The 23,875-nt window shown below is 40.0% G+C and overlaps 1 protein-coding gene across 2 annotated transcripts; it reads right to left on the reverse strand.

Annotated features, from left to right (window-relative positions):
- Positions 1-1,888: 1,888 nt before the first annotated feature.
- Positions 1,889-23,543, reverse strand: METTL14 (methyltransferase 14, N6-adenosine-methyltransferase non-catalytic subunit). 2 transcript variants are annotated; one of them, XM_076337308.1, is made up of 11 exons: positions 23,424-23,543; positions 22,894-22,982; positions 22,076-22,163; positions 17,828-17,908; positions 17,336-17,423; positions 14,774-14,864; positions 13,042-13,183; positions 10,379-10,471; positions 8,847-8,963; positions 5,940-6,150; positions 1,889-3,409 (listed from the first exon to the last, which is right to left on the reverse strand). In XM_076337308.1, the coding sequence occupies exons 1-11, from the start codon at positions 23,487-23,489 to the stop codon at positions 3,168-3,170; spliced, it is 1,308 nt and encodes a 435-aa protein (XP_076193423.1). In that variant the 5' UTR covers positions 23,490-23,543; the 3' UTR covers positions 1,889-3,167. The 2 variants fall into 2 exon arrangements, with proteins under 2 accessions (XP_076193423.1, XP_076193422.1); XM_076337307.1 differs by having other exon boundaries at positions 1,889-3,481.
- Positions 23,544-23,875: the final 332 nt, after the last annotated feature.

The raw sequence follows: 23,875 nt of genomic DNA on the forward strand, positions 1-23,875 counted from the left end.
CCATTTAACTTCCGTTGTCAGATCAAAATTGTTCTTTAGTTTGCAGCCTTAATTCCACTCCACTGAACAAAGCGTTCAGTAACATACGCAACGAGCCCGCATTCACGATACTGCGCTGGGGAAGAACCTCAGAAAGCCCGGGAGCATTGCCCGCTAACCCACACCACACATCCAGCGTTTCAACCAACTTCTTATAACCAGCAGGGTCGGAAAGTGGAAGGAATTCTCAAGCTGATGGCTGGATTTACAATGATTTACAGCTGACCGATGTCTTAAAATCCCTTTGAAGCTAAATGCCGAGACATCCCGAGTATCTTGTCAGTGTAATCGTCAAATCCTTCACTTAATTCACATAGGGTGCAAGATATTCAAAGTACTATAAGCCTCTTCCAGAATGGAAAGACATGACAAGATCCAGACAGGCATCCCACATCAGATTGGTGGCATTTAATAAAATTGGAAAGGAAGAAACTTGTTAGGCTTTTTATCTTCAAGGATAGCATGCTCAAACTAAGTCTTCATTTACTTGTGGTAAATGAAATATTCATCAGTTCACTGATTATAAGCGTTATCCTCCTCCTTCTGTTAAAGTGTTACAACTGAGAGATTAACTGACAACCGGTAACAAAATTAAAAGCTTTTCATCTCCAGACTCCACTTTAGATATGGTGGTCCAAATCAACAGCGATTAAAAAAAATGACCAGATGTTTTTACTGTATAACTGAGGGGGGGGGGGTAGCGTCTCACTACAGTATTTTCTCAGCATCATCTCCACAACCACAAGTACGTGACACGAAGCCTTTGGGTACACGCACCCACGCACTACTGTCTTACCTGTACAGGCAATCTGCCACTGTCGAAACACCACCTTCAGATTACGACCGGCAGGTATCTTTCTTCATAGAGGACATGTAGAAAGTTGTATTTCCTTGCCCGTTAACCTCAATTAAAAGAGTACGGTCAGTTGCTTGTTAACGACATGTACATTACACTTCCCTGGTGAAGTTTGCCCATCCAGACAGATGTCATATAACGCTCTCTGGAGCAGTATTCTTTTCTTCCTTACACTACTTCAGCTATTTCAGCTTTGAGGGAAAAAACCTGAGAAACCTAACTCCGCATGCTCAAGAGGGATTTATTTAGTAGAAATTTTTTTTTTTTTTTTTTTTTTTTTTACAAGACCACATGCAATTCATTTCCCAAGTCACTGAAGCCTTGAGCAGCACCCCGACTTCTGCAAACTGATACAGATGCACATCTCAACCAGTTATTTTTGAGTCTCCTCTTCAATGTAGCCTAATCTTCTGTGTTAAGAGTAGCCTAAGCACCGAACTATCAGCTATGGACATATAATTAAAAGGGGCAAATGGGAATTAACAATTTCTACTAATTGAGGGAAAAAAAGAAAAAGAAGATTTGTCACTGGCACAAGAGCAACCTTCCTAAGGTTAAGTGTCTCCAGTATTTACTTTTTGAGTAAGAACATGAGTAGGGCAAGTTTTCTTACTGTGGCGTGTAACTTCCGTCGGATGCTGTTCCAAGTAGTCTTTGGCAGACCCCACCGACAGTCAGATGAGCCCTACCCTTAAAACACCCCCTCCCCCAAATCCAGTCACTCTTCAGATGTGCCAATATAACACAGGAGGAAACAAGATGTAAACAGTAGGTGAGTTTCATTTGCACTGCAGCAGCCCCTTACTAAGCACACTACCAAGGCCGCAAAGTTGGCCGGACCCTACAAAAACTTCTGTGCTAAGATTTCACGCCCCAAAGAAGAGTTACTGCCTGCTCTTTTACAACAGTAGGGATGAAACCACAGTAAAACTTAGCAATTCCAAAACCTCAAGGAGCACAAACCCACAAAATGTTAAGAAAAATATTTCAACATTAGCTTTGATAAACAAGTTTAATAATCCACTACTTTACAGGACAGCTATTTAAAAGCTAGGCTTCGATAGAGAAACATTATGAGACTTAAAAGCCAATTTTCCAAAATCCACACCTAAGACTTTGAGACTTCAACAGCCAGGTTTGTTCAGTCTACCAAGTATTGACCAAGAAGTTCGGAGTTGTAGTTTTGCTAAAAACAAATATTGTACATACCAAAGTGAATCGCTTTCACTTCATGCCATACTCTGGAGCTGACCACCAACAGTCTATATCCAACGCGCGTAATGTCCACAGGCAAAGCAAAACACTTCGATTACGGCGCCCTCATTACCCAGGTGATTGTTTTCAGGAAGCGCTCGCTCTTACGACATCGCCTCACATTTCCAATACAACCTCCAATGGGGTCCTTCTACTACTTACATTGCAATTGCTCTGCAATAAAACTGGTTTTCCCTACCAAAGAATGAGGCTATTACCAGACGCTGGGCGAAAATCCCTACTCAAGAAGCAATCCAGACCTATGGAGAAGCTCTGGACGGCATGTAACTGCACAACTTCTTGCTTTCCATGAAGCACAACACACGACTGCACAGAATTACCACTCTCCCCACTACAGACATGAAAAGCGAGTGCACATACACCACAAGTGAAAAATGAACTTGTTCCCTATTCCCAGGAATAATTTGGGAAATTTAAACCAAATAAGAAAAAATAGAATTCTATTTATTCAATCTGCTCCTTGGTTTCAGAGAAGTTAAAATAGGTGTCAATATAGACACAGCACTTTTTCTTCCATGAATAAGGGCGTAAGTCTGCTATGGCCGTGCAATTCAGAACCGCATTTCATGCCCACTCCATCATATTAATCCAAGTCGGTCCAAACCTGAACCCCCGAAGGAGGAAGAGGAATCCATGTTCTGGAGAAAATGACAGTTAATAAAGCCCACAGCTTGCAAGTTTCATAAGGGAAGAGCAAGTATCTTCACTTCAATCCCATCCGTGGTTTGAAGAGACGGTGCTCTCTGCTTTGACAAACAGAAGCTGCAGGAGGCTGAGTTTAGTGCCGTCGGGTGCAGGACCCTGCCTGCCAGGTGAGGTGATGGGCCAGGCCGGTCACTGGAAGGCAGACTATCTGTAACTGCTTGCACCAAGAACAATTTTAAAAGTCATCTAGCTTGAGTCCCCAGAATAATTCACTTTAGCAAAAACAAGACCAAGAAAAAGATTCAGAGATGAGGCATAGGACCGGGGGAAGAAGCAATTACCTAACAGTCTATCAGCGGGTGGGGAAGCCTCCTCTATGGGTACCTCCACGTCCCCCTCTGAAGCCACCCCTCTCACCCCGGAAGTTAGTTCTGTTCCTCTCTCTGCCCCTTTCTCCTCGGCCTGCTGAAGTCCCTCCTCTTCCTCCTCCCCTTGGAGCACCACCTCCCCGGTCAGACTTGGACTTGGGTGGTGGTGACTTGGGCCGAAGTCTCTCAATCTCTTCGGTACAGCCGGTCAGGTGGGAATTTGGAGCTGTGAAGTATGAAGAATACGTTTCTGCATTGAAATTGCTGTTTGTGAGGGTGGGTCCTACAGTCAGCCAACCTAAGGAACGAAACCAGAGTCAACAAAAGCAAGAACAAACTTCACGCTTCAAGGCCATTATTGCCTTTTTCCTAGTAAATGAACACTCAAGTGATGGGGACAGACACTTACCTACACGTCACCTGTACTGAACGGAATGAAAAGGTCACCTCTAGGAAAGCCAGAGTTGTTGAAAAGTTAAGATTTTAGTTTGATATTTCTAAGGGCTGCTTCTCTTTTTTTTTTTTCTTTCTTTTTTTTTAATTACATATGTCTACGGGAACATTCCAGCTGTGGTTTCACAAGACCCCTTCCTCCTCCCTTCTACTTGTTTTTACACCACAGCCACGTTTTCCAGCCCCTCTGGGACCAGACTGTAAACCAGATCAGTAAATTCATCTAGTTTAAAAATAATGTCGTGCTACTCCTCTTCTCCCCTTTTTAAAAGGCATTTAAACTTGAATTAGGTAATTTTGTCTCCAGAAACCAGTTGTGACAGTGCAGCCAGGAGCACAGCACACTGGAAGCACGCTTCTGAAAACACAGTAAAATAACAATGCTGTTAAAGCCCACATGATATGAAAATAGAGCTTAAAGAGTTAAATTAACCTGTTTTATGCACAAACATTCAGTGGGCACTTCAGCTTCACCAAGTGAATCAAGGCAGGAAGACATTTAAAACAAGCACGTTCCTATTTCTTCATATTATAAGCTAAAGTAGCATTCGGACCTAAAATGGGGCTCAGAACACTTAAAAATGTCAGTGGAAACTGACTTTTCAGTTGTAAGAAAAATGTAGTTCAGTGATCTCAACAACATGCTTATAAGGAAAACAAGAATAAAAAAACCCCAAGATCAGTTCTTTAACACTGTTCTGTTTACCCTGGCAATTTACGTAACATTTACTGTGTTTCCTGCACATAAAAAAAAAAAAAAAGAAAAGAAAAAGAAGAGAGAGAGAAAAAAGGAAGAGTCTATTTGTATTTGTTTAGGTTTTCATACTTCACAGAGCACTGTGAGGATTCACGAACAGTAATTCTAAACTCAAAGTGCTAATCGATAAAAACACTGTGCTCTGCCAACTTCCTGAACAAAGAATAAAGGGAAAAAGGCGTCCCTACTGCTGTGATGAGTATAGGATTTAAAGTATGCAATGCAATTCCAGGGTAACCACCCAATTTGAAAATACAAAAGTTGAATCAGGCTAACATGACCCTGTCAGACATCAACATGTAAAAATTCACCTACAACAGCATTGAAGTAATACCAGAACGATGTCTTTCTACAAAACAGAACAGCCCCCCTACACACCCCCCCACACCCACCAGTAACCAACAGAATTAAGACTGACATCGTCATTAAAATTCAAGCTGAAGGCCAGTCAAAGAATAGGAATGGCCAATAATGACTACTCCGTAGTTGTATGAGCAAGAGAGAAACAACATCTTGACATTTATTTAGGTAACTTATTGCTTGCAGCTTGTATACCGATACACATCCTATTCCAACTGCAGTAAAAGAATAAGCAACATTTTTTTTTTTTTTAATATCATTAGCATTCACGTGCAGCAAACCAGGCCTTGGATGGACTTATATCCATTTCTCCTCTGTCATCCAAACTATTAATCTCTAGGGGAAAACAGAATTACACAAAACTGCTGAACGAACCTAAAGCAAGTGCAGCTGTAGCACTTGCCCCACTCACATGCCCCCCACACTTACTTTTTGAAAAGGGCATGCTGTTACCATAAATTGTTCAGAGTCCAACACTCACAGTATCCATCAGTACGTGAGGTATGGCTACACTATCCGTAACATGAGGTATAAAGTCTGTCAATTCAAGCATTCATTGGTAGTTGAAAGAAACAGGACTGTTGAAGTGCATTTCACCTTCGGCTTTAGGGCAGAAACGTCATTGACAACTGATACAGAAATCAAAAAAGGTGTCAAAACAGATTTTATTCTTCTAGTCTGTATTCTGCTGCAGTGAAAGTCCTTCACCACTTACGCATGATAAACTGGAACAAATAAAACGCAGTTACCTTCAATCTGATCCACACATTTCTACGCATTTTTTATCACGCCAGATGCAGCACCCAGTGTTAAGATGCTGGGTCTTCAGATACTGGCCACAGGACCAGCACTAAACTCACAGTGATTTAAAATCAGTTTAAGAGAAAGAAATCACGCTTTGAGAAGCGTAAAAACATCAACAGGCGAAAATATTGGTTAACAAAAAACTTTCTTCTGAAAAAATTGATAGAATTGGGAGTTGTCGCAGACTTTCAAACAACACTGCTTTGTGACCGACAGATCTTCACATAAACCAAAAATGTATCTCCTTGAGAATCGTGCATTAGGATTAACCATTATTGCCCCAGCTTCCATCAGAACCCATCAAGTGGCCTCAGATGATGGAAGAGGGTTATTAAAGTAAATTAAAATTTAACTATTTGACAAAAATAAACATAACAGCTACCTGGCCGAATTGTACTGTCTCTTCCGAAAAGATGAAGACGTCGCCGTCCAAGGCAGAAATGCTCAATGATGTGAAAAATCTCTACAGGTTTTTCTATGTTGCCGATTTCAGGCTCTTCAGTGATGATTAGGTCAATGTCAACATTAGCATGGATGAAGTCACCATCTGTACTGCGACGCACAGTTCCTTTAATGCCCATGAGGCAGTGCTCCTACGCACACAGAACACAGAAGAGTACATGTCACACATACCGCTACAGCCCAGATGTCCGTGGTTTGAGCACGATGGATAGAAAAGGAAATTCTAGGCACAGTAGATCCCACTCTTATACAGAGAAAAGTCTGAAGCATGAACTAGAAGAACAGAACAAGCTGGAGCTACCAAAAGAGCCTCTTGAAAACAAAGCAGAGAGTAGTTTAAGCTATCCGGCTTGATGAACTACGCTACAAAGTGATAAAATTCAAATAGAGGCTGAGATAACGATATTTAAACTTCTTCAATTACGGCAAAGTTAGAGCTTTAAGTTGGAAAGGCTGAGAAATCACCACAAGGGAAGAGAGTACAAGGGGATGGCAAGAATAAAGGAATAGTTATTAATTATGATTAATACTTGTACCAGCTTTCTGATCCTAACTTTATTCATACAAATAATTTTCGAAGTTCTCTGTCATAAAACAGCCAGTCAGTGTAAATAAGATGTACTTTTTCATATTGTACCTGTTACAAAAGTAGCCTTCACCCTCAGATTCCCTCCTAGAAGATATCACTGCATCAAAAAAGTAAAACCACTATCAAACTTGTCAATGCACTCTCAGTCAACTCCATCAGCATTAAAAATGTTTTTTAACTGTAATATGCATTGCTTTCCTTTCCTCTAAAACATTGTAGATCAATTTAAGCGACTAGTATGTAGAATCTATGAATGAGGAATCACCATAATTGGTACAGGATGAAAAGAGCGTTCTACATACTCATTTCCGAGTTCTGTTTCTGGAAATACTAAGCTCAGACGAGCGATTTTCTCCAGTGTCATAAACACTGATTCACTAAGCGCCACCAGATGGCTCCCAAAAAAGTTGCAGACAAGAGTATGTAATCATTTTCAGATTTTTGGCATGGGTTTTAAGAGTTAGTGAATAAATATGAAAGGCAGAATAGGTGACCTATCTATGCAGTTGGTCAACTGCACCCAAGCTACAGGGTTTTCGGACCTTAAATTTAACTAAATAAAAAGGCAGAATACTGCTAAGCAAATTACCCATCAAGCAAAGCCTCTTAAATCTAGTCTTTAAAAGAACTATCCAAAACATTTTATTTTCGTAACACATGGAATGTCATTCATTAGGACCTTAGATTCTGTAACAGGTGGCACAGCATAAAGCATCCATCTAGAGAGATGCCTAAACTAAACATAATAGGATGGCATTTGCTGTTGTAATCATTGGTAAACACATCTTGCACAACAGACTATTTATTTAGTCAGAATAAACTAGCTCAATTGTCAATGTTTATTATAAATAGTGACCTCAGCCCAACCCTTGCTCAATAAACAGAAATTCTCTAATACCAGAAACTATTCTCCTCCGTTAAACAAAGACATAAAGTCCCCCCCAAATCCTCCTGTGTTAGTTTTAACCTCTCCCTCATGAGTGAGCTGCACATATTTGCAATACTATATGCAATAAACATACAATATTTATACTTATAAATATTTATAACTGATATAACACACTTTCAAACAGACTTCAGATTAATGTAAATGCAAGTCAAAGAAAGATTCCAGATATCTTAAAGGGAAGTTTATACTCCTAAAAAATGGCAAATCTGAGCCAGAGTTGGGGATGTTTAATACTAATGAATGATTAATGAATGTGGAATGAGTCCTGAGGTTAATGGCACTTTAATATATTAAATTGTCCGCCAACTCTCTGTATTCAGTAAGACTGCCAGTTACACCCACATATACCCAAAACAATTCTTTATTAATCCTATCTACATTTTTCTTAAGTTTTTGAATAACATACTTTTGAGTCTTTTAAATCAGAATACTTTTTTTCCTCTGCACCTTCTTCAATACATGTCCTCCACAACACATCCCTAAGAAGCTGTTTAATTTAAACCAAGCTGACCGATTCTGTCACTTGCGCGTTACAGTCACCTTCAGGAAGTCAGGAGACGCTGACTGAGCTGTGGTCCCTAACAGTCCTCTATCTGGTTCAAGCTCTGGGCACATACCTGCACGTGTGTTTTCAGAACCATTAGCCAGTCTTCCAGAGTTGTTTTTTATGACCACATCCATTTATAATCTACAGTTTTAAAGACTTCTTTTGACATTAAATTTAGTCAAATTCTACTGCTAAGTTTAATTCCATTCAAAAGGTGTTCCTCCACCAGCAAGTTCTCCTCCAACCTGGAAAGGAGCTTACGTTTTACACAAAAGGTGTTGCTAATTGACTAACTGCTTATTTACCATTCACCCGTAACCGAAACAACCCAGAAGTAAAAAACATTGCAACGTACAGTAACATTTTCTATTCAGTTTCCATCTTCCCTCTCAGGATTTCATTCTTGTGCCATCAATCTACGAACCCTCCTCAGCTACCTGCATTTCAACAAGGCTCAAATGAGCGTCACATTTAGAGGACTACAATAGAAATTTACCAAGCAGTGTTAAATGCAGATGAAACTTCTATACCTCACACTGACTAAAGTCAAGAAGGGGACAGAAGTTCACCATTCATCCTGTGAACATGTTTATTTCCATAAATGTACTTTGCAGAACAGAACTCTGAAGTCCTTGCGTCTGCTTTCCTGAAAGCACGTCACCAACTGCTGTGGAGCACCAGGTGTTTCATTAGCATAAAGAGACAGGATGGGAACAGAGGAGAAATTGAGCCAAACCTTTACCTTGGTTCTTTGGAAAACAGCCTTAGGGTCTAGTGTCTTGGTCTTTCCAGGATTGTTCTTATTCGTTTTAATCCAACAAATGTCCTCACATCTTCTGTAACCCCATTTGCGTAGACACTAAACATTACAGACAGATAAAACAGTTCACGCTACACCGAAAACTAAAGTAACCTAAACTGAACACTCATATAGGTACTTGACTTTTCTTAAAGCATAGCTGGAAGAGAAATTTGTCACAGATGGATGAAACAGTTTACTGGCACGACTGTACTATGTTTTGTCAAGCTGCCCAAAAAGCATAAAAAACAAGAGGCTTAGATGCACATCGACTTGTCTGCTTATCACCCTTTTTTTTTAAAAAAAATAAAAATCTGCACAGATATTTTTAATATCACTGCACAGATCCCCTACGGAACTCTGCACTCAATTTTTACCTAGTGACACTTAAATTTAATCAAAACCAGCCTGAACAGCATAGCTATCAGCTGCCTTGGCCCTGTCTCAACTAATACCTGCAACTCTGGTAGTTTTTCACATCAAATGTAAAATTCTATAAACGAGAAGATAAATAGCCAAAAGCCTTTGCTACCATTTTGTGGCTTTTCCTATATCTGTAAAAAACCCCACCCCAACCCCCCAAAAAAACCTTACATGACTTTTTAATCCTTAACTCCTGTCAGTGTAGTCTTGGAAAGGAGGAAATCGGGCATTAAGGACTCAAGCTCACTTGGCTATTGCTGTGTTCAAGAACTGTCCAGCTACTACAAACATGCCTGTGACCAAAATCAATCTATCCAAAATAGCTACTTTAACCAACCTCAGAATGAAGAGCAGATAAAGCAAACAGATTAGTAACCGCGTGTTGTCCTTTAACAAATGCCATATTGTTTTAATAGAAAGCACTGCTCAAACGAAGCAAAGAATGTTTCAGCGCAGCAAGAGCCAACTGGAAATTCTTACTGCACGATCCCCAACACAAGCAGTGCTACCCTGGCATACAGAAAGATTACTCTAAAACGCCAAGACCGTATAGGGAAGTAAAACTTCGTAGAGCTCACTAAGAGTAAACCTACTTAAACTCCAGGTGTTTTCTGAAAATAAGCAGTGCTACGCACACAATTTTATCTCACTTTATGAAACAGTAGCACCTTTCTACCAGCATGACTATTTCTGGCAGAAAACTATTAAGACTTCTGTTAAAAAAAAATAACGTTGTAAATGCACTCAACACAGCAACCTGCTACTGTGGCAACATGCATACATCAAAAACAAGACAGCAGTACAGCTTTCTAGACCCTATAGAATTATGCTCCCTCACATAGTCACAGCGACTCATCTGGAAAATAACAGTATCTAAACAGTTAATGCCAGATACACAAATTTATTTAATCCACTTAAAATTATATATCCTCTACCACAGTAACAAAACAGCTCTCAGCAGTTACCGTTGAGAATTCTATACAGAAAAAGTCAACGATAAAAATAAACTCTTAAGCCTGTCTCTGATAAATTGAATTAAAACATCATCTTACCACTCGGCCAAGATCCAGACCCTCGCCTGAACCGCACCATAGAAACACAAATGACCTTGGGGCTGCAATTTCTTCAATTTCCAATTTCATGATCTAGTAACAATAACAGTAATAAAAGTGTTTCTGAATTAAATAAAAATCACCAATTATATCAGGAAGAATACTTAATAAGTGTTGAAGCATTATCACAAAAACCATCAGGAAGCACTTTTATTAAAGATGTTCGTCTGTATACCATCCACAGCCATCCTCTTAAAGTTGTTTTCCAGAAAGTAAGTTGTAAAAGTTACCTTATCAATACCCAAGTGCATGTTTTCAACATAGCTGATGACCAGCTTAATTATTCTTTTTAGAATAATTAAGAAATAGAGAAGATATATAATATCTTATATAATAAATATATATATTATATTTAGAATAATACAGAAATTCTATCTGTATAGAAAATTCTAGACTTAAAAGACTAATACAACCCATGTGATTCCCCCCCCCCCCCCCCCAAACCTCTGCTTCATTTTATCATTCCATTGGTAGCAAAAAGATTTAACAACAGAGCAATAATGCTCTGTTTCTTTTCAGCCCTGGAGTTACTTACGTGAAGCTTGTGAAGACACATTATTAAAAAAAAAAAACCAACAAAAAAACCCACCAGCTTAATTCCTATTACTATATAGGAAAGAAGTTCTCTCCATTTTCACTTTCAGGAAAGAAGCAGCAAGAATTTATCAGGACAGTGGTTCAACAATGACAAATGAGTAACATTCAGGATGAAATAACTTCAGATGCAAAGCATCTGTTACTCATTACAAGCTGAAAAGATTCATCTGTAACTTGGTAACACATCAAATCAAGCTTCATTCAATGCCACTGTGAAGAAAAATAATGCAGTAGAAGCCGTTCTAAGAGGCTATAACTCCCAACTAAGAGGATGACTCCTGACTCCAACACTTCCAGTTTTTCTGTTTGGACGGAATGTTTCTTCCCCCGGCAACGCTGCCAGGCACCACTTTCACCTGATGTAACAGAATGGCTAACACAGAAGCTACCTATTCCTTAACATGTAGTTACCTAGTCTCTCATCACAGGCATGAATGCCCTTGTTTTCAAATTCATTCCTTAAAGGAGGACTGAATTTTATTTTGTTCTCATGATCCTTTAGTTTGACTGATTCACTTCTGAAGTTGTGCATGTGCAGGTTCCAGCCTAAGGACAAACTAAATCTAGGTTAAAGTAACACCATCATCCCCCTCCCCTAAACTGCATAGAACACAGACAAGAAAATCTCGGCAACAACTGCTTCAATCTACTGATTCACTCATATTATGACAATTTTGCTGTTAATGCAGACATAGTCCTGCATGCCTTTCAAATAGGGTCTCTAAATAATAGGTATTTATTAGTTGCATATTCCCACCCATATGCCTGAACCTAAGAATTCCTGACATGGTTATGCAAACATTTTTTTAATCAGCTATTCCTCTCTACTACAGATCACCTGTTTTGTTGTGAGGGTGGGGTTGTTGGGGGTTTTTTTGGTTCATGGTTTTTTTTGTGGGTTTGTTGTTGTTTTTTTTTAAATGAGTAAAGTGTAGATACATAGAATAGAGCCAATTTATCACTATTTGACATTAGCATTACAAGTTTTTTATTTCATGCCCAAGTGAAGGAATTCTCCGGTTCAATCTTGAAGGACAGGGCAACTTGGCAGCAGGCTTTGTGTCATCAAATTGTTACACTTGATGACATCCAGCACTTCACAGCCTCCAGTCCTCAGCTTGCTTTTCCAGAGCTGACTTTATTGAAAAGGTAAAGATACAGAATGGAGTTACTTACCCATACATCTTGAGTGTTTCCCTCTTTACGAGCATCTACATGCATTACTACAGAAAGAACTTTAAAATCTTTTCTCTGACTCAATTCTCTAAATGTTTACTAGAGCACAATAAAACAAGAGCACCAACAGCGATCTCGAAAAAGATCACATCTTGCACATTAAGATTTCTCCTTGTTCCCAAAAAAGGGTCAGAAATCAACACGGCTTCAAAAAAAACCTTTGACGTGACTAAACAATAAGGGAATACATAAATACAAGAAAAAAAATCCACAAGTAAGGTTTATCTATTTTGTTAGGCTTCTCAGGATTACAATTGGTTTGACTGTTAAAATTTCCTACCTAATCAATACTTTGGAGAAAGGAGGTACGTCAGGGAAGCATACTCATCTCTCTTTTGACTAGAAGACCAGCGTATTAAAAAGCATACCTTAAAAATCTCCGAGAATTTCAAGAAGGGAATATTTACAACAGATATTCTGAATTTCAACAGCAAAAACCAAACAGAAAGGAAAACTAATGGAATTTGAGAGTAGGGAGAAAACCCACTATTATTAGATTTCAGTTTTCAACCAGGCTCAGGGAGAACAAAAAGGTATATTTAATTCATTAAACTCCTCAAAAAAAGTCTTTTAACACAACTAGTGTAGGCATACAATATAAAACTTAGTTTTTATAAGAATCTAGACTTTTATTTAAAAAACAAAACAAAAAACATATCCCATTTTTCCTTAAAACACATCTCGCAAACATTTTGATACCAAATTAAATCCTCAAACTATTTGCTTAAGTACACGTATGAAATCCTTTTCACAGCAAGAAAAATACTTACATCGTCCCAGGTCCAGCATTTTTCATTGGCAGTAATGCCAGTCTCTCGGTAGTATTCTTCCAGTGGTGGTTCCAGAAGAATCACATCAAATTTAGACTTCAGTTCCCTAATATCAAAAGCTTCCAAGTCCGCTTGTAAGTACCTGTTTAAACAAAAGATGATAGAGTGCTTGGACAAGTTATAACAGTGGTTTGAAAACTATACTCCACACAGCACGTCTGCGTAGCCAGTTAAGAGTGGGGTCTCCTGTGTAGTTCATATAGCTCACATGCACTAAATCCAGAGGAGATGCGTAACGCATTCTCACTTAACCTAGGCTGGATGCTGTCGCGTTAGATTTTTTTAAAAGTCATCTTTCTCTCAATAAACAGTTTTTTAGGATTCTAATTTAGCAAGCAGGAAACAGATGCCCACACAGACTGTACAACAATATCCAGTACAGAATCACTGAACTTTCTGTACGTCCATGGACTATATAGGAGAAAACATCAACATTTAAGAAGCAAACACTCACTGCCTGGCTAACAGACTTGTATTTTGCTTCACTTTGGCAAAGTGGCATATTTTTAGAATTGCCATTTATTATATGTTATGTTCAGAAGATTCTGAATACTGGAAATGTGGTTACTTTTCATATAGTAGAAATGTATTTCTCTACCCCTACAACAAAACTGTAATTCCCCCACACATTGATTTTATTAAATGCACTCAAATGCACTCTTACGACTGGCCTCCACACCTGCCCACCACTCACTGCTGTATCACCATCAAAAAAATTACACTGCCCTCCCCTCAATACCTTCAACCTTAAAAAAGCTGATTAGCAGACCACCACCTGCCCCTTCCTAAGAAACTGTCTGGAAGAGATTATTATCCCGTAAGTGCATTTGGTGTTATCAGAAGGCAGCATCTGATTACTATTTTTTCCCCTTTTGTGCTTTCAGGCTAAGAATGCCAAACTGCATCTAACTTCAAAATAGCAAGTCGAGTTTTGCAGTTTGTATCTCAGTTGTTCAGACAACTATTTCCGAGTTTTTCATGTGACTATCATGAAATAATGCGATTTTACTCGGTACAGATTAGGACTACAGTGTATTAAAAGCATTAGGTTCACATTCAGGTAGGTTCAAATTCCTGAGAGTAACATGCTGCATGCTTATACCGTGTCTAACGTTCAGCAAAAACTCAGAGGTAATTTGAAGTTAATAAGACAAATCACTTCCAGCCAGCCTAAACTTTTTTTTGGTCTTAAACTACGAAGTAACATCTGATTAATGGACACTACGATAATAGATGAACATTATACAAAAAAAGCTGTTACAAGAACAACTAAGGTTACGTTAAGAGGCTGATTTTTTTTAAAGCTTTTCTTGTTATTGTAAACTGTATGATATCATGAGATTTATGATCATACTATGTTCTTTTAGTTCCAAATTAAAGCCTGCAGTCCAATCACTTGACAGTTCGGTCTTAAAAACCAAAGCTTTAGATACTACAAATAATCACACACTGGAAAGAAAATCTAGTTTATATACTATATTAAACATCTAGATTAAACTAACAAAAACAAACTGATTTTATTCTTCTGAAGTTTCAATTGATTAATTTGTATATACAAACAGAAATAGAAAATGTAAATTCTGAGCAGGTGCAAAAGATAGAGATTTGCAAAGCAGACAGCTCACTTCAAACAGGTCTGGAGAAGAAAGGCATTTTCCACAAGAACACTTACATGGGAGGAGTGTTAGATTTAGATATCAGCTCATCCTTCAACCTGATGAGCTCTCTAAGTTTTGGATATTCTTCAAACCTATCTGCTAAGCCTAAGAAGAAGAAAACATGAAGTTAACAACTACTTAGAGAGTAAATCTGTGTCAATTAAGCATTGTCCAGTATTCTGAATAGGTCCAAATGTTAATACTTGCCCCATTTGAATTTTTGTGAGAACAAACCAAACTCTTCAAAGCAGTTTTCACAGAAGCCTCCTGCCTTCGCCCAGTTAATTACGGCTGTTACTGAATGTAGTGCCTATGCTCTAATCTTGTCTAGAGCACTGCAGCGATCAGGAGTTCACAACTCCTTTTATCAGGAAGAAACAATCTTTCATTTAAACTAAAAGTGCCAGAATGATGAAAGTTATTTTGTTATCCCCCCCATCCATAAGTTTATATTAAGATCTAATTAACATTCATTTACAGAATATTCTTATTTAACCTTTGAAGACTATTTCTAAGGTGGCAACTGGGGTGTGGCTGGTTCCCTTAGGCAATCCTTGTATTGAGATTTGGTACTCTGGTGTCAGTCACGAAGATTTGAAGACATGTACATTTATTTATTGGGTTCCTAGGCTTAGCTTCATGACGTTAATTTTCAAACCTTTCATAAGTACAGAACGCAAGAGGGAGAACCCGAATTAGGTTTTCTGCAGCAAACTTTATAAAAAAAGAAAAAAACAAGCAAACTTTTTAGTATATTACATTCACCCTTCAAAAAAGTAAGTAGAAACAGTATGTTTTTATTATTGCTAGTAGTAGTATCAGCACAAACCAAAGAGGTACCATTCCTGCCTCCCAAGCAGTATCAGTTCATCTTTAGTAGGCATTATTTACAAAGCTTCATGTTCATTTAAATTTACAACTTTAAATGGTCCTAATCCATGGAGGAAAAAAAAGCCCACACAAACCCCCAAACCCTTCATCCCTCTCCTTATTTTAATTCAAATTTCTGAACTCCCAACCCTAGCATCGCATGAGTAAAAGCAAAGTTCTTAGTATCTAACCTTATTATCTCTTATTACGTGTGCATAAAAAAACCAAAAGTTATTTTCATTTTTTTCCTTAAATACAAAACATCTTAAAAACAACACTGTGTTCTTCTGATTTCCACTGCTGTGTTGCTTCCAGCCAGTGCAAGTCAAATATTCCTGACCAGCAGAAACGGAAGCCAGTTATCAGCAGCCAAGCAACAGATGTAAAAGAATTTTCAATCAAGATGACTTCAGTTGTTAAGAAAAACAAACACACACAAAACCCACAGGTCTCTCTTCCAACAGCAACATCAAAAAGATGTAACTGGGTGTTCTGGAACCACTACTTCTCTACAGCTTTCTGTAGGGTCGTGTCCAATTACAAAGTAGCACCCAAGCAGAGTTTTGATCTTCACGTCGAAAATGCATGCTAACCAATATGCAACTTGACATTCCTCGTCTCTAATAAAGACTAACTAGGCTAACTGCTGCTGACGTTCATTTCCATATTAACACTCATGTAACAATTTGTCATGTCCCTTCCCGATTCTTTATGCAGCAGAGTAGTCAGAGTAAGTAACATGGGCTGCTATTTCTTCATACTCATTTCAAAGAACAGTGTAGAACTATTTCAAGTACGTAACTGTGAAGCCCAGATGCTTTTCAGATGAAGACATAACTCAGTCAAAACAGCCCATTTTTCATGCTAAACATCCAGATGTGTTTCACAGAAGCATTCACAAAATATAGAGAAGAAACAAACTAACTGCCTCAATAGGCAAACAAAACCTCTTTGGGCTGGCATCTATGTACACAACACACCCTGACAATCTTAAACTTGATAAAATACAGAGAACTGTTGCAGAAAACTGCAGAGGGAGGTGTCCTGCTTTTTTTTAAAACCAAATAACTACCATTCTGGGAAACAAGACCAAACCGTACCTTAGCTTTAGAAAGATTAACTTCAGGCCTAATAAAGTAAGTTTTCACTAACAAGTTCAGTGATGGCTGGATGAACGTAAACTTACAACATCCTCTAAAGTCAATAATATGTTGGGCCTTCTAATGAGTTGTCAGCAGTTACATAATTTAGCTGGTAAATATTATCCATATTGCTTACTGACTTACATTTAAGTATTTTCCATACTTTACATGCTACATGCATTCTTGGAGGCAATACAGTCCAGGAAACAGCTGAACTGTAAGTCAGTTATTTAAATTTCCAAAGGTTTCAGGATCTGCTCCCTAGACTCATCTACTTTCTGGAACAAGAAAAGCTTAATTTTGAAGAAAATCCTCCTGGTTAAATACTTTCAAATAAAACCAAGAGTAAGAAGAGCCTTGGTAATAATCACCTCCTAAATGATTAAAAATAAAATCATTCATATAAATTTATACATTGATGTGTATTCACACAGAGAGACAAAACTACGAAGTATACGTGTATCTACATTTCCCAGTAACTATAAGGATTTAAAAAGGGGAAGAAAAAGAAGTGCTATTGAATAAAATGAGTTATCTTCAAACATATGTCTGACTATGACATACCAACATCTCTGATGAAGTTCTGGGGTCTGTGTCCTGTATCCACAAAGTGTTGGCAGTAATCGTTGTGTGGATTTAAGCTCTGAGTACCCTGGAGAACAAAAGGGAGTTCAGCAAGAGCAACGGGGAGCTAACTGGACATACACACACACTACATGTCTTAGTCTGACAAATGAGAAATAACAGATTTATTTTTTTTCTTCTCCTTTTCAACATGCCTTTATAAGCTAAACCAGTCAGGACCCTCATTGTGTTTTTAGTTCCAAATCAGGCCCACCATTACTACGGTTCATTGTAGGTTGCCCCAGATCTTTAGTCAGATCAATGTAAGCACTAGTTAGAGTCATATCTTTCACAGGAAACTTCCGTACTTGTGAATTCCAGTCAATTACTTCATCCTTTAAAAGTTGTTATTTCAAATACCATCAATTGCAGAAATAGTTTAATACAACTATGCCAGCTTTGACTAGACTTCTAAGTGCAAAAGCAGCTCACCTTAAGAAAGGTACTGGAATCTTTGTAAATCTCTTCTTCATAGGGCAGGTTCTCTTCATCTTGCTGCAGCTCTACTTCATCCTTGGAAATAAAGCAGATATTACAAGTATGCAAGATCATGCTGTTTCTCTCCTCATTATGATTCTGCCTCTTAAGGAAAGAAGTGGGCTGCCTACAAACAGAAGTCTCCTAAAACAGCAGATCATGAATGGTTCCAACTTCAGTTTTGGAGGGGAAAAAAAAAAAATTACCTATTCCCAAAAAGGTCTGCCTCTCTCTCATTAATGAGAGGGTTACAGGGCAAGGCCTCTGAAAGAAGAATAGAATAAGAAACCCTTCATTTCTAGTCCCTGACAGTGTAGGCAGTGCTTTACAAGGTGTAGAAGTTTTAGTTTTTGTCCCAAAAAATTTCACTCCTTGGACTAAAGTAAATGATACATTTTATTGAAGTTCTTCTGTAGTAGAACCTTTGAACATTTATACCTACTCAATCATCTCTTATGTTCCAACCTTAGCAGCTGAAACCATCTTCTCTATATAAATCTGTTAAAGTCCACACTTTGCAAAAACAGCACATGGTACAAGACAGTATTTCATTTGGACTGTCCTTAAGAGTAACTTTAAAATTCCCATTTCGTAGTCTCAAAATTTACAGAAAACAGGAATTGTATTGCAATTTTTTTCCCCAGTTAGTGTGTCACCAACTGTTCATTCATCAGATTTCTGGAATTCAGAGATCTATCACGCTGACATACTCTGAACATCCAACATAGAACTCAGAGAGAACAGAAACAGAAAAGAGATTTGCTTCTTCATGTCACTTTCTGTTTTCCCATTGATCCTGAAACAACCCAGTTTATACATTATATATAAATAAAACTGAAGAACCACTAAAGAATATCATCCACCATATTTTAGTAGGATGCATATGCTCTTTCATACTTTACTGATTACAACAGAAATCTTAATCAGTTAATACAGTGCTTCATGTGAGGAGAAAAGCAGTCTCAAGGCTGAAATACTAAAAAAAAAAAAAGACACTTTAATACACTGAAATAAAAGGAAAGATGGAGAACCAGATTTCGCACAGAAAAGAGCTCAACTTCTCCCCCCCAACACACATCTTAAGTCAAAAGATGCAGAGAAGAGGCTATTATTACTGCTGCATTTACTCTATGCTACATAAGCTGTCTGAATGCCTAATGAAAAACTAAGTGTTCTCCCTGTTTTGATCCCTCTAGCTGTTGAAATCTTAAAATAGGCTCTGTGTTCTTTCCAAATTGGAGCTTTGAACCAACTTCTGAAATGCCTGCTGTGATTAATAGGTCACAGATTCCCCCTCCCCATTATTCAGGTGAAGAACTTACAGAGATATAGTCTTTTTGTTTGTTTGTTTAACCAGATCAAAAAGAGAAATATTACTATCAGAAACAGCAACAGTGTTTACAACGAAAAGGAATGAACAGCAGACAAGCAGCAGCAACTGTTATTCAGGCAAAAAAAAGCTGAAAGCTTGAGTTTTACTAAAAACTGCTTATGCTATCATAAGCTTACACCTGTTTCCCCTCTTCCATCTTCCTCTAAATCTTAGCCTTCTGATGATAAGCACTTGGTTAGATACCTACTTCTGAGTCATCCCAGTTCTCTTTATGCCTTCATAAGTGATTTAAAAAAAAAAAAAAAAAACAACAAAACCAAAATAGTCTCGTGGCCACAAACAAAAAGCCCACACCACCAACTTTCAAAGGGGAAAGGACACAGTCCCAGCAGAGACAGGATGAAATTAAGAGTAATACAAGATACTAGGTCCTTGTGCATTAATCATCCTTGTTTTCCAAATCTGGTATATTGTTGCCGAGTTCGGGAAGCAAAAACTACCCACAATATTCAAGCATATAGTTTTTTCAAATGACTAGAGATACATTAAGCAATTACGATGATTCAACGGAATAAGATTTTTCCAGCCTCCAGAACAATGGCATGGAAGCGTTCCAAGCTCGCAGGCCACTGCTTGCAGAAACGAAGTAAAAAGGGACTGTATCAAATTAGGCTGGCAGACAGCAAATTTGAACCACAGGTATTTTTGTACTTCATACAGAGTTAAAACTCCGGAACTCTTTGCCAGAAAACACTGTTGATACCAGACATTTATACAGGTTCAAACACCTTCACAGTAACCCATCTTCACCAGCAATTACAGCTAGATGGCTCAGGGTCCAGCTAGAGCAGTTGAGGTTTGAGGACACATTCATTTCCACCAAATCTGAAGTCGGGGCACAAAAATTTTAAACCACTTCAGAAGGATTAACTGATACCATCGCGCAGAAACCAACACTGCAAGTCAGGGGTTTAGAGACATACGAGTCACTTTACATCAGAAATACTTACCTCAAATTTTCCTAACAAAATGGACAAACTTGCAATATTTGTCAGTAACACTAATAGTTAAGTCTATCATCACTTTTGTCTAAGAAGTATTAAACACAATCCAATAGGGCTTCATACCATAAGGATCTAAATTCTTGTATCAGTTCATATTACGAGACTCAATTTAAACAGGCTCAAAGTACTAATGAAAAAGTTACATGAATACAGATGGGATTTTACTAAGTTCTTATCTCCTTGCCAATAGGGAATTAGCAATGTCCGCAGAAAACAGCTGATGACTCCACTATACATGTTCTACTTAAGGGTTTCAAGTTTCTTAGATCTATTCATCTGCTTGACTGAAGTTGGTCCGAGCTAGTATTATTAAAATATTCTTCAATTTCAACGACACAGCAAGAGTCTGGCCACTTGCAAGTGGTTACAGCCCACCTCAGGGTAAGTCTTCTCCACGCTAATGAAGAAAATGTTAATGATAAGGTTGATATGCTTTGCCAACTGAAGTGACTTATCCACATATATTTCACAGAAGAAAAAAATGTGTTGTTTAACCACACACTTGGTGAAGGAGTGAAATAAACTGATATGAACTGATCACTAATGTGAACATAAAAACCCCACTTCACAAACAGTGCATGTACTCTGCAAATCCCTTCTTTAAGATGGTGACTTAATTGGTTTGCTAAACAAGACGTACAGACTAACACTTGGCATGTTAAAAAGAATGTCTGTCCACTTACAGACAGACTTTAAAAATTAGTCATCAAAAAATGTCCTGTCATACATTAACTTTTTGTTTTAGTAAGACAGAAGTAAAACAGACATTATTACAGAAAGATTTATAAACCTGAACACAAATGTAACACTACCAAGGCCACATATTTCAAAAATTACTATTTTTAGGCATCTAAGAGAACAGCAGACGCTGCATTATTTCATAAATGCACTGACCTTGATTCTACTTAGCCACAGAAGCAAGGTTATTAGGACAAGGAAAAAAGGGAGAGGGAGGATATATGCTGCAACAAGATCACAAAGCAAATCAGAAAGACAGCTGTATCGTAATCATGCCTTTGTTTAACCTCCTTTCTCTACCACTCATCTTAGCCAAAACATCACATTAGAGATGAAACAAGAAAGCTGTCAAATCACTCTTGGATGAGCATTTGAAAAATGAAGGGCATGAGAGTTTGACAACCACTTGTTCTTCAATGGCCATGGAGGCATTTTGTTTTTTAAACTGAGCTCTTCCTGGATATTTTGGATACTTAAAGCATACCTCAAACCGAGCCTCTTTCTTCCATTCCCTTAGAATCCCTTCATCCATCCATCCATCCATCCTGCATTCCTTTGCACTTAACAGGCAGGTTGGAAGACACCCTCAGCCTCCCTGTACCTCATCCACTGGCCTGTGCCCCTTGCTAAATGCAAGCTTTTCTTCTGACACAAAGCAATTCTGGTCAAGATTTTTTTGTGTGTGTGTACCCAAGCGCGCACACATTTTACCACTTCTTCCCACACAAGATGGCCAGCCATGGCACACTGCCATTCCCCGTGGGCACTATCACCTAAGCCTACCACCTCCTAGGAGCAGTGCTAAATTAAGCCTCCAAACATTGGGTTCTGGTGCGTGTACAGTTCAATGCACCTAAGCCACGTCTGAAGAGAACCACTTAGTGCCTATGCCCCCTCTCTTAGATCTCTGCAGCGGAAGACATCAAGGGAGATGCCACCGAGAGATGTATACTTTACAATATCTATACACATTGCATCGCATTTATTTTTATTTATATGCACACACATATATTTTATAAGTCTCTCAGAGACACCTGAACACCAGAGAAAAGTAACTTTTTCCTTTACCTTATATTCTTCGATCTCTTCCTCATCAGCTTCTCCCTCATCTGGGTATTTGCGCTTTGCATTTGGTGCAGAAGTATCATAAGCAGCCCTATAAACATCCAAAAAAAAATCCTGATATGAAACAGTTTCTCTCTCCAGAGAGCACATTTCAGAAATCTCCGATAGTCTGCCCTGACTACATGTTTCTGTTACAAGTTTAAAATTATTTTGAAACTTTGTACATGAGAAGTTGTTCCTCTCTCAGTATATTTGAGACCGGCACAACTTCTTAAGGCCAGGACTCCTGAAAACAGCTACCTCGCTTCCTCATTTTGCTCTTCTAAAATGTACAGCTTGTTTTAACCAAAGCAGTCCATCTACAAAATTAAGCCTGCTCACGCAAGAAAATTACTGTTACACGTGAAAATTCATAAGCACTAGCTACTCTGTCCTAGACATGTCTATTGTTCCATAAGGACTTTTAAATTAAATTGCCCTGCGACTGCTCTTAGCAGCAGTATAAAGGCTCTGGAACAACACAGACGACGTACTCTACAGTCACACCTCAGGTTTGCTCCACGGTGGCTTTTTAACATAGGAAGCAAAAGCTAGCCTTCATTTCCAAACTGGTATTAGTAGTTAGTGACTAAACCCTACTACTCACCTCATCCAAAGTTCAGATTTGAGGAATTAAAGCATTTTCCTTCACCGAATTGTGTGCTTTTAAATAAACGGCAAGATCTCGTTTTGCTCTTTGGAGCGCGATCTCACCCCGCCTCAAGGGCTTGTACCACTACCGGCCCCCTCCCTTCCAACAGGAGCTGGGCACCGACACTGACCTGCACGTCTCTCTCGTTTCGGCGATCTCCCGCTGGTCATCTTTACTGTTCAGCACGGCACCGATGCTGTCCGCGTTCTCAGCTCCTAACTGAACAACGGGCAAGGCAAGTTCAAGCCGCGGTTACCACCGATTAAAGAGACCCAAACAGTAACCACCAGGGAGCCGAAGGGCCGCTCCTCAAACTCGACGCACCCTCCTGTCAGCCAGGCCCGCCTGCGGGAGGGCTGGAGGCCCCCGGCAGCGACCACCTCTCCCACCGGGGCCAAACCGAGCGCCCCCCCCCCCCCCCGGGCTCTCCGCTTCCCGCCGCCGGGCACCCGGGGGCCAGCGGCGGGACCGCCCTCTGGCGTTACCGGCGAGCGGCCGCCACAAAGGCCCCCCCCAACTCCCCCCCTCGCCGCCAGCGGAACCGCCGCGCGCCCGCTGCCCCCTCCCCGCGGGGAAAGGGCGGGGCCCACGCGCTCGAGCGTCCGCCGGCGGGGCCGGGCCCGGCCCGGGGGCGGCGGCCTCGCCGCCCCCGCCCGCTACCTGCTGCGCCAGGAGCTGCCGCCGGAGCTTCTGCCGCTCCCTGATCTCCTGCAGGCGGCTGTTCATCGCCGCGCAGCCGGCCTCCTTCGCCGCCGCCCCGCTTCGCCGGGCTCCCGCCGGTGCGTCACTTCCGCCCCCTCTTCCAATGGGGCGGCGGCGGCGCCGCGCCACGCGCCGGTGGCGGCGGCCATGGCGGTTGAGGGCAGCGGAGGCCGCGCCGGGCCGGGCCGGGCGGGAAGCAGGGCTGCCCGCCGCCCCCGGCCCTTCTCGGCACCGCCCGGCTGGAGCCGCGGCGGACGGGGCCCCAGCAGTCAGGCGGCGCGGCGGGGGTCGCCCCGCGGGCCGGCGCGGGTCCCGGCGGCGCCCGAGAGGCAGCGTTCCCCTTCACAGCGACGGCTCGCCGTGCTTGGGGGCGACCGGGGTGGGAACGTGGCGGTCGAGCTCAAAACTCG

Source organism: Aptenodytes patagonicus, chromosome 4, assembly GCF_965638725.1.
Source record: "Aptenodytes patagonicus chromosome 4, bAptPat1.pri.cur, whole genome shotgun sequence".
Taxonomy (NCBI): Eukaryota; Metazoa; Chordata; class Aves; order Sphenisciformes; family Spheniscidae; genus Aptenodytes; species Aptenodytes patagonicus.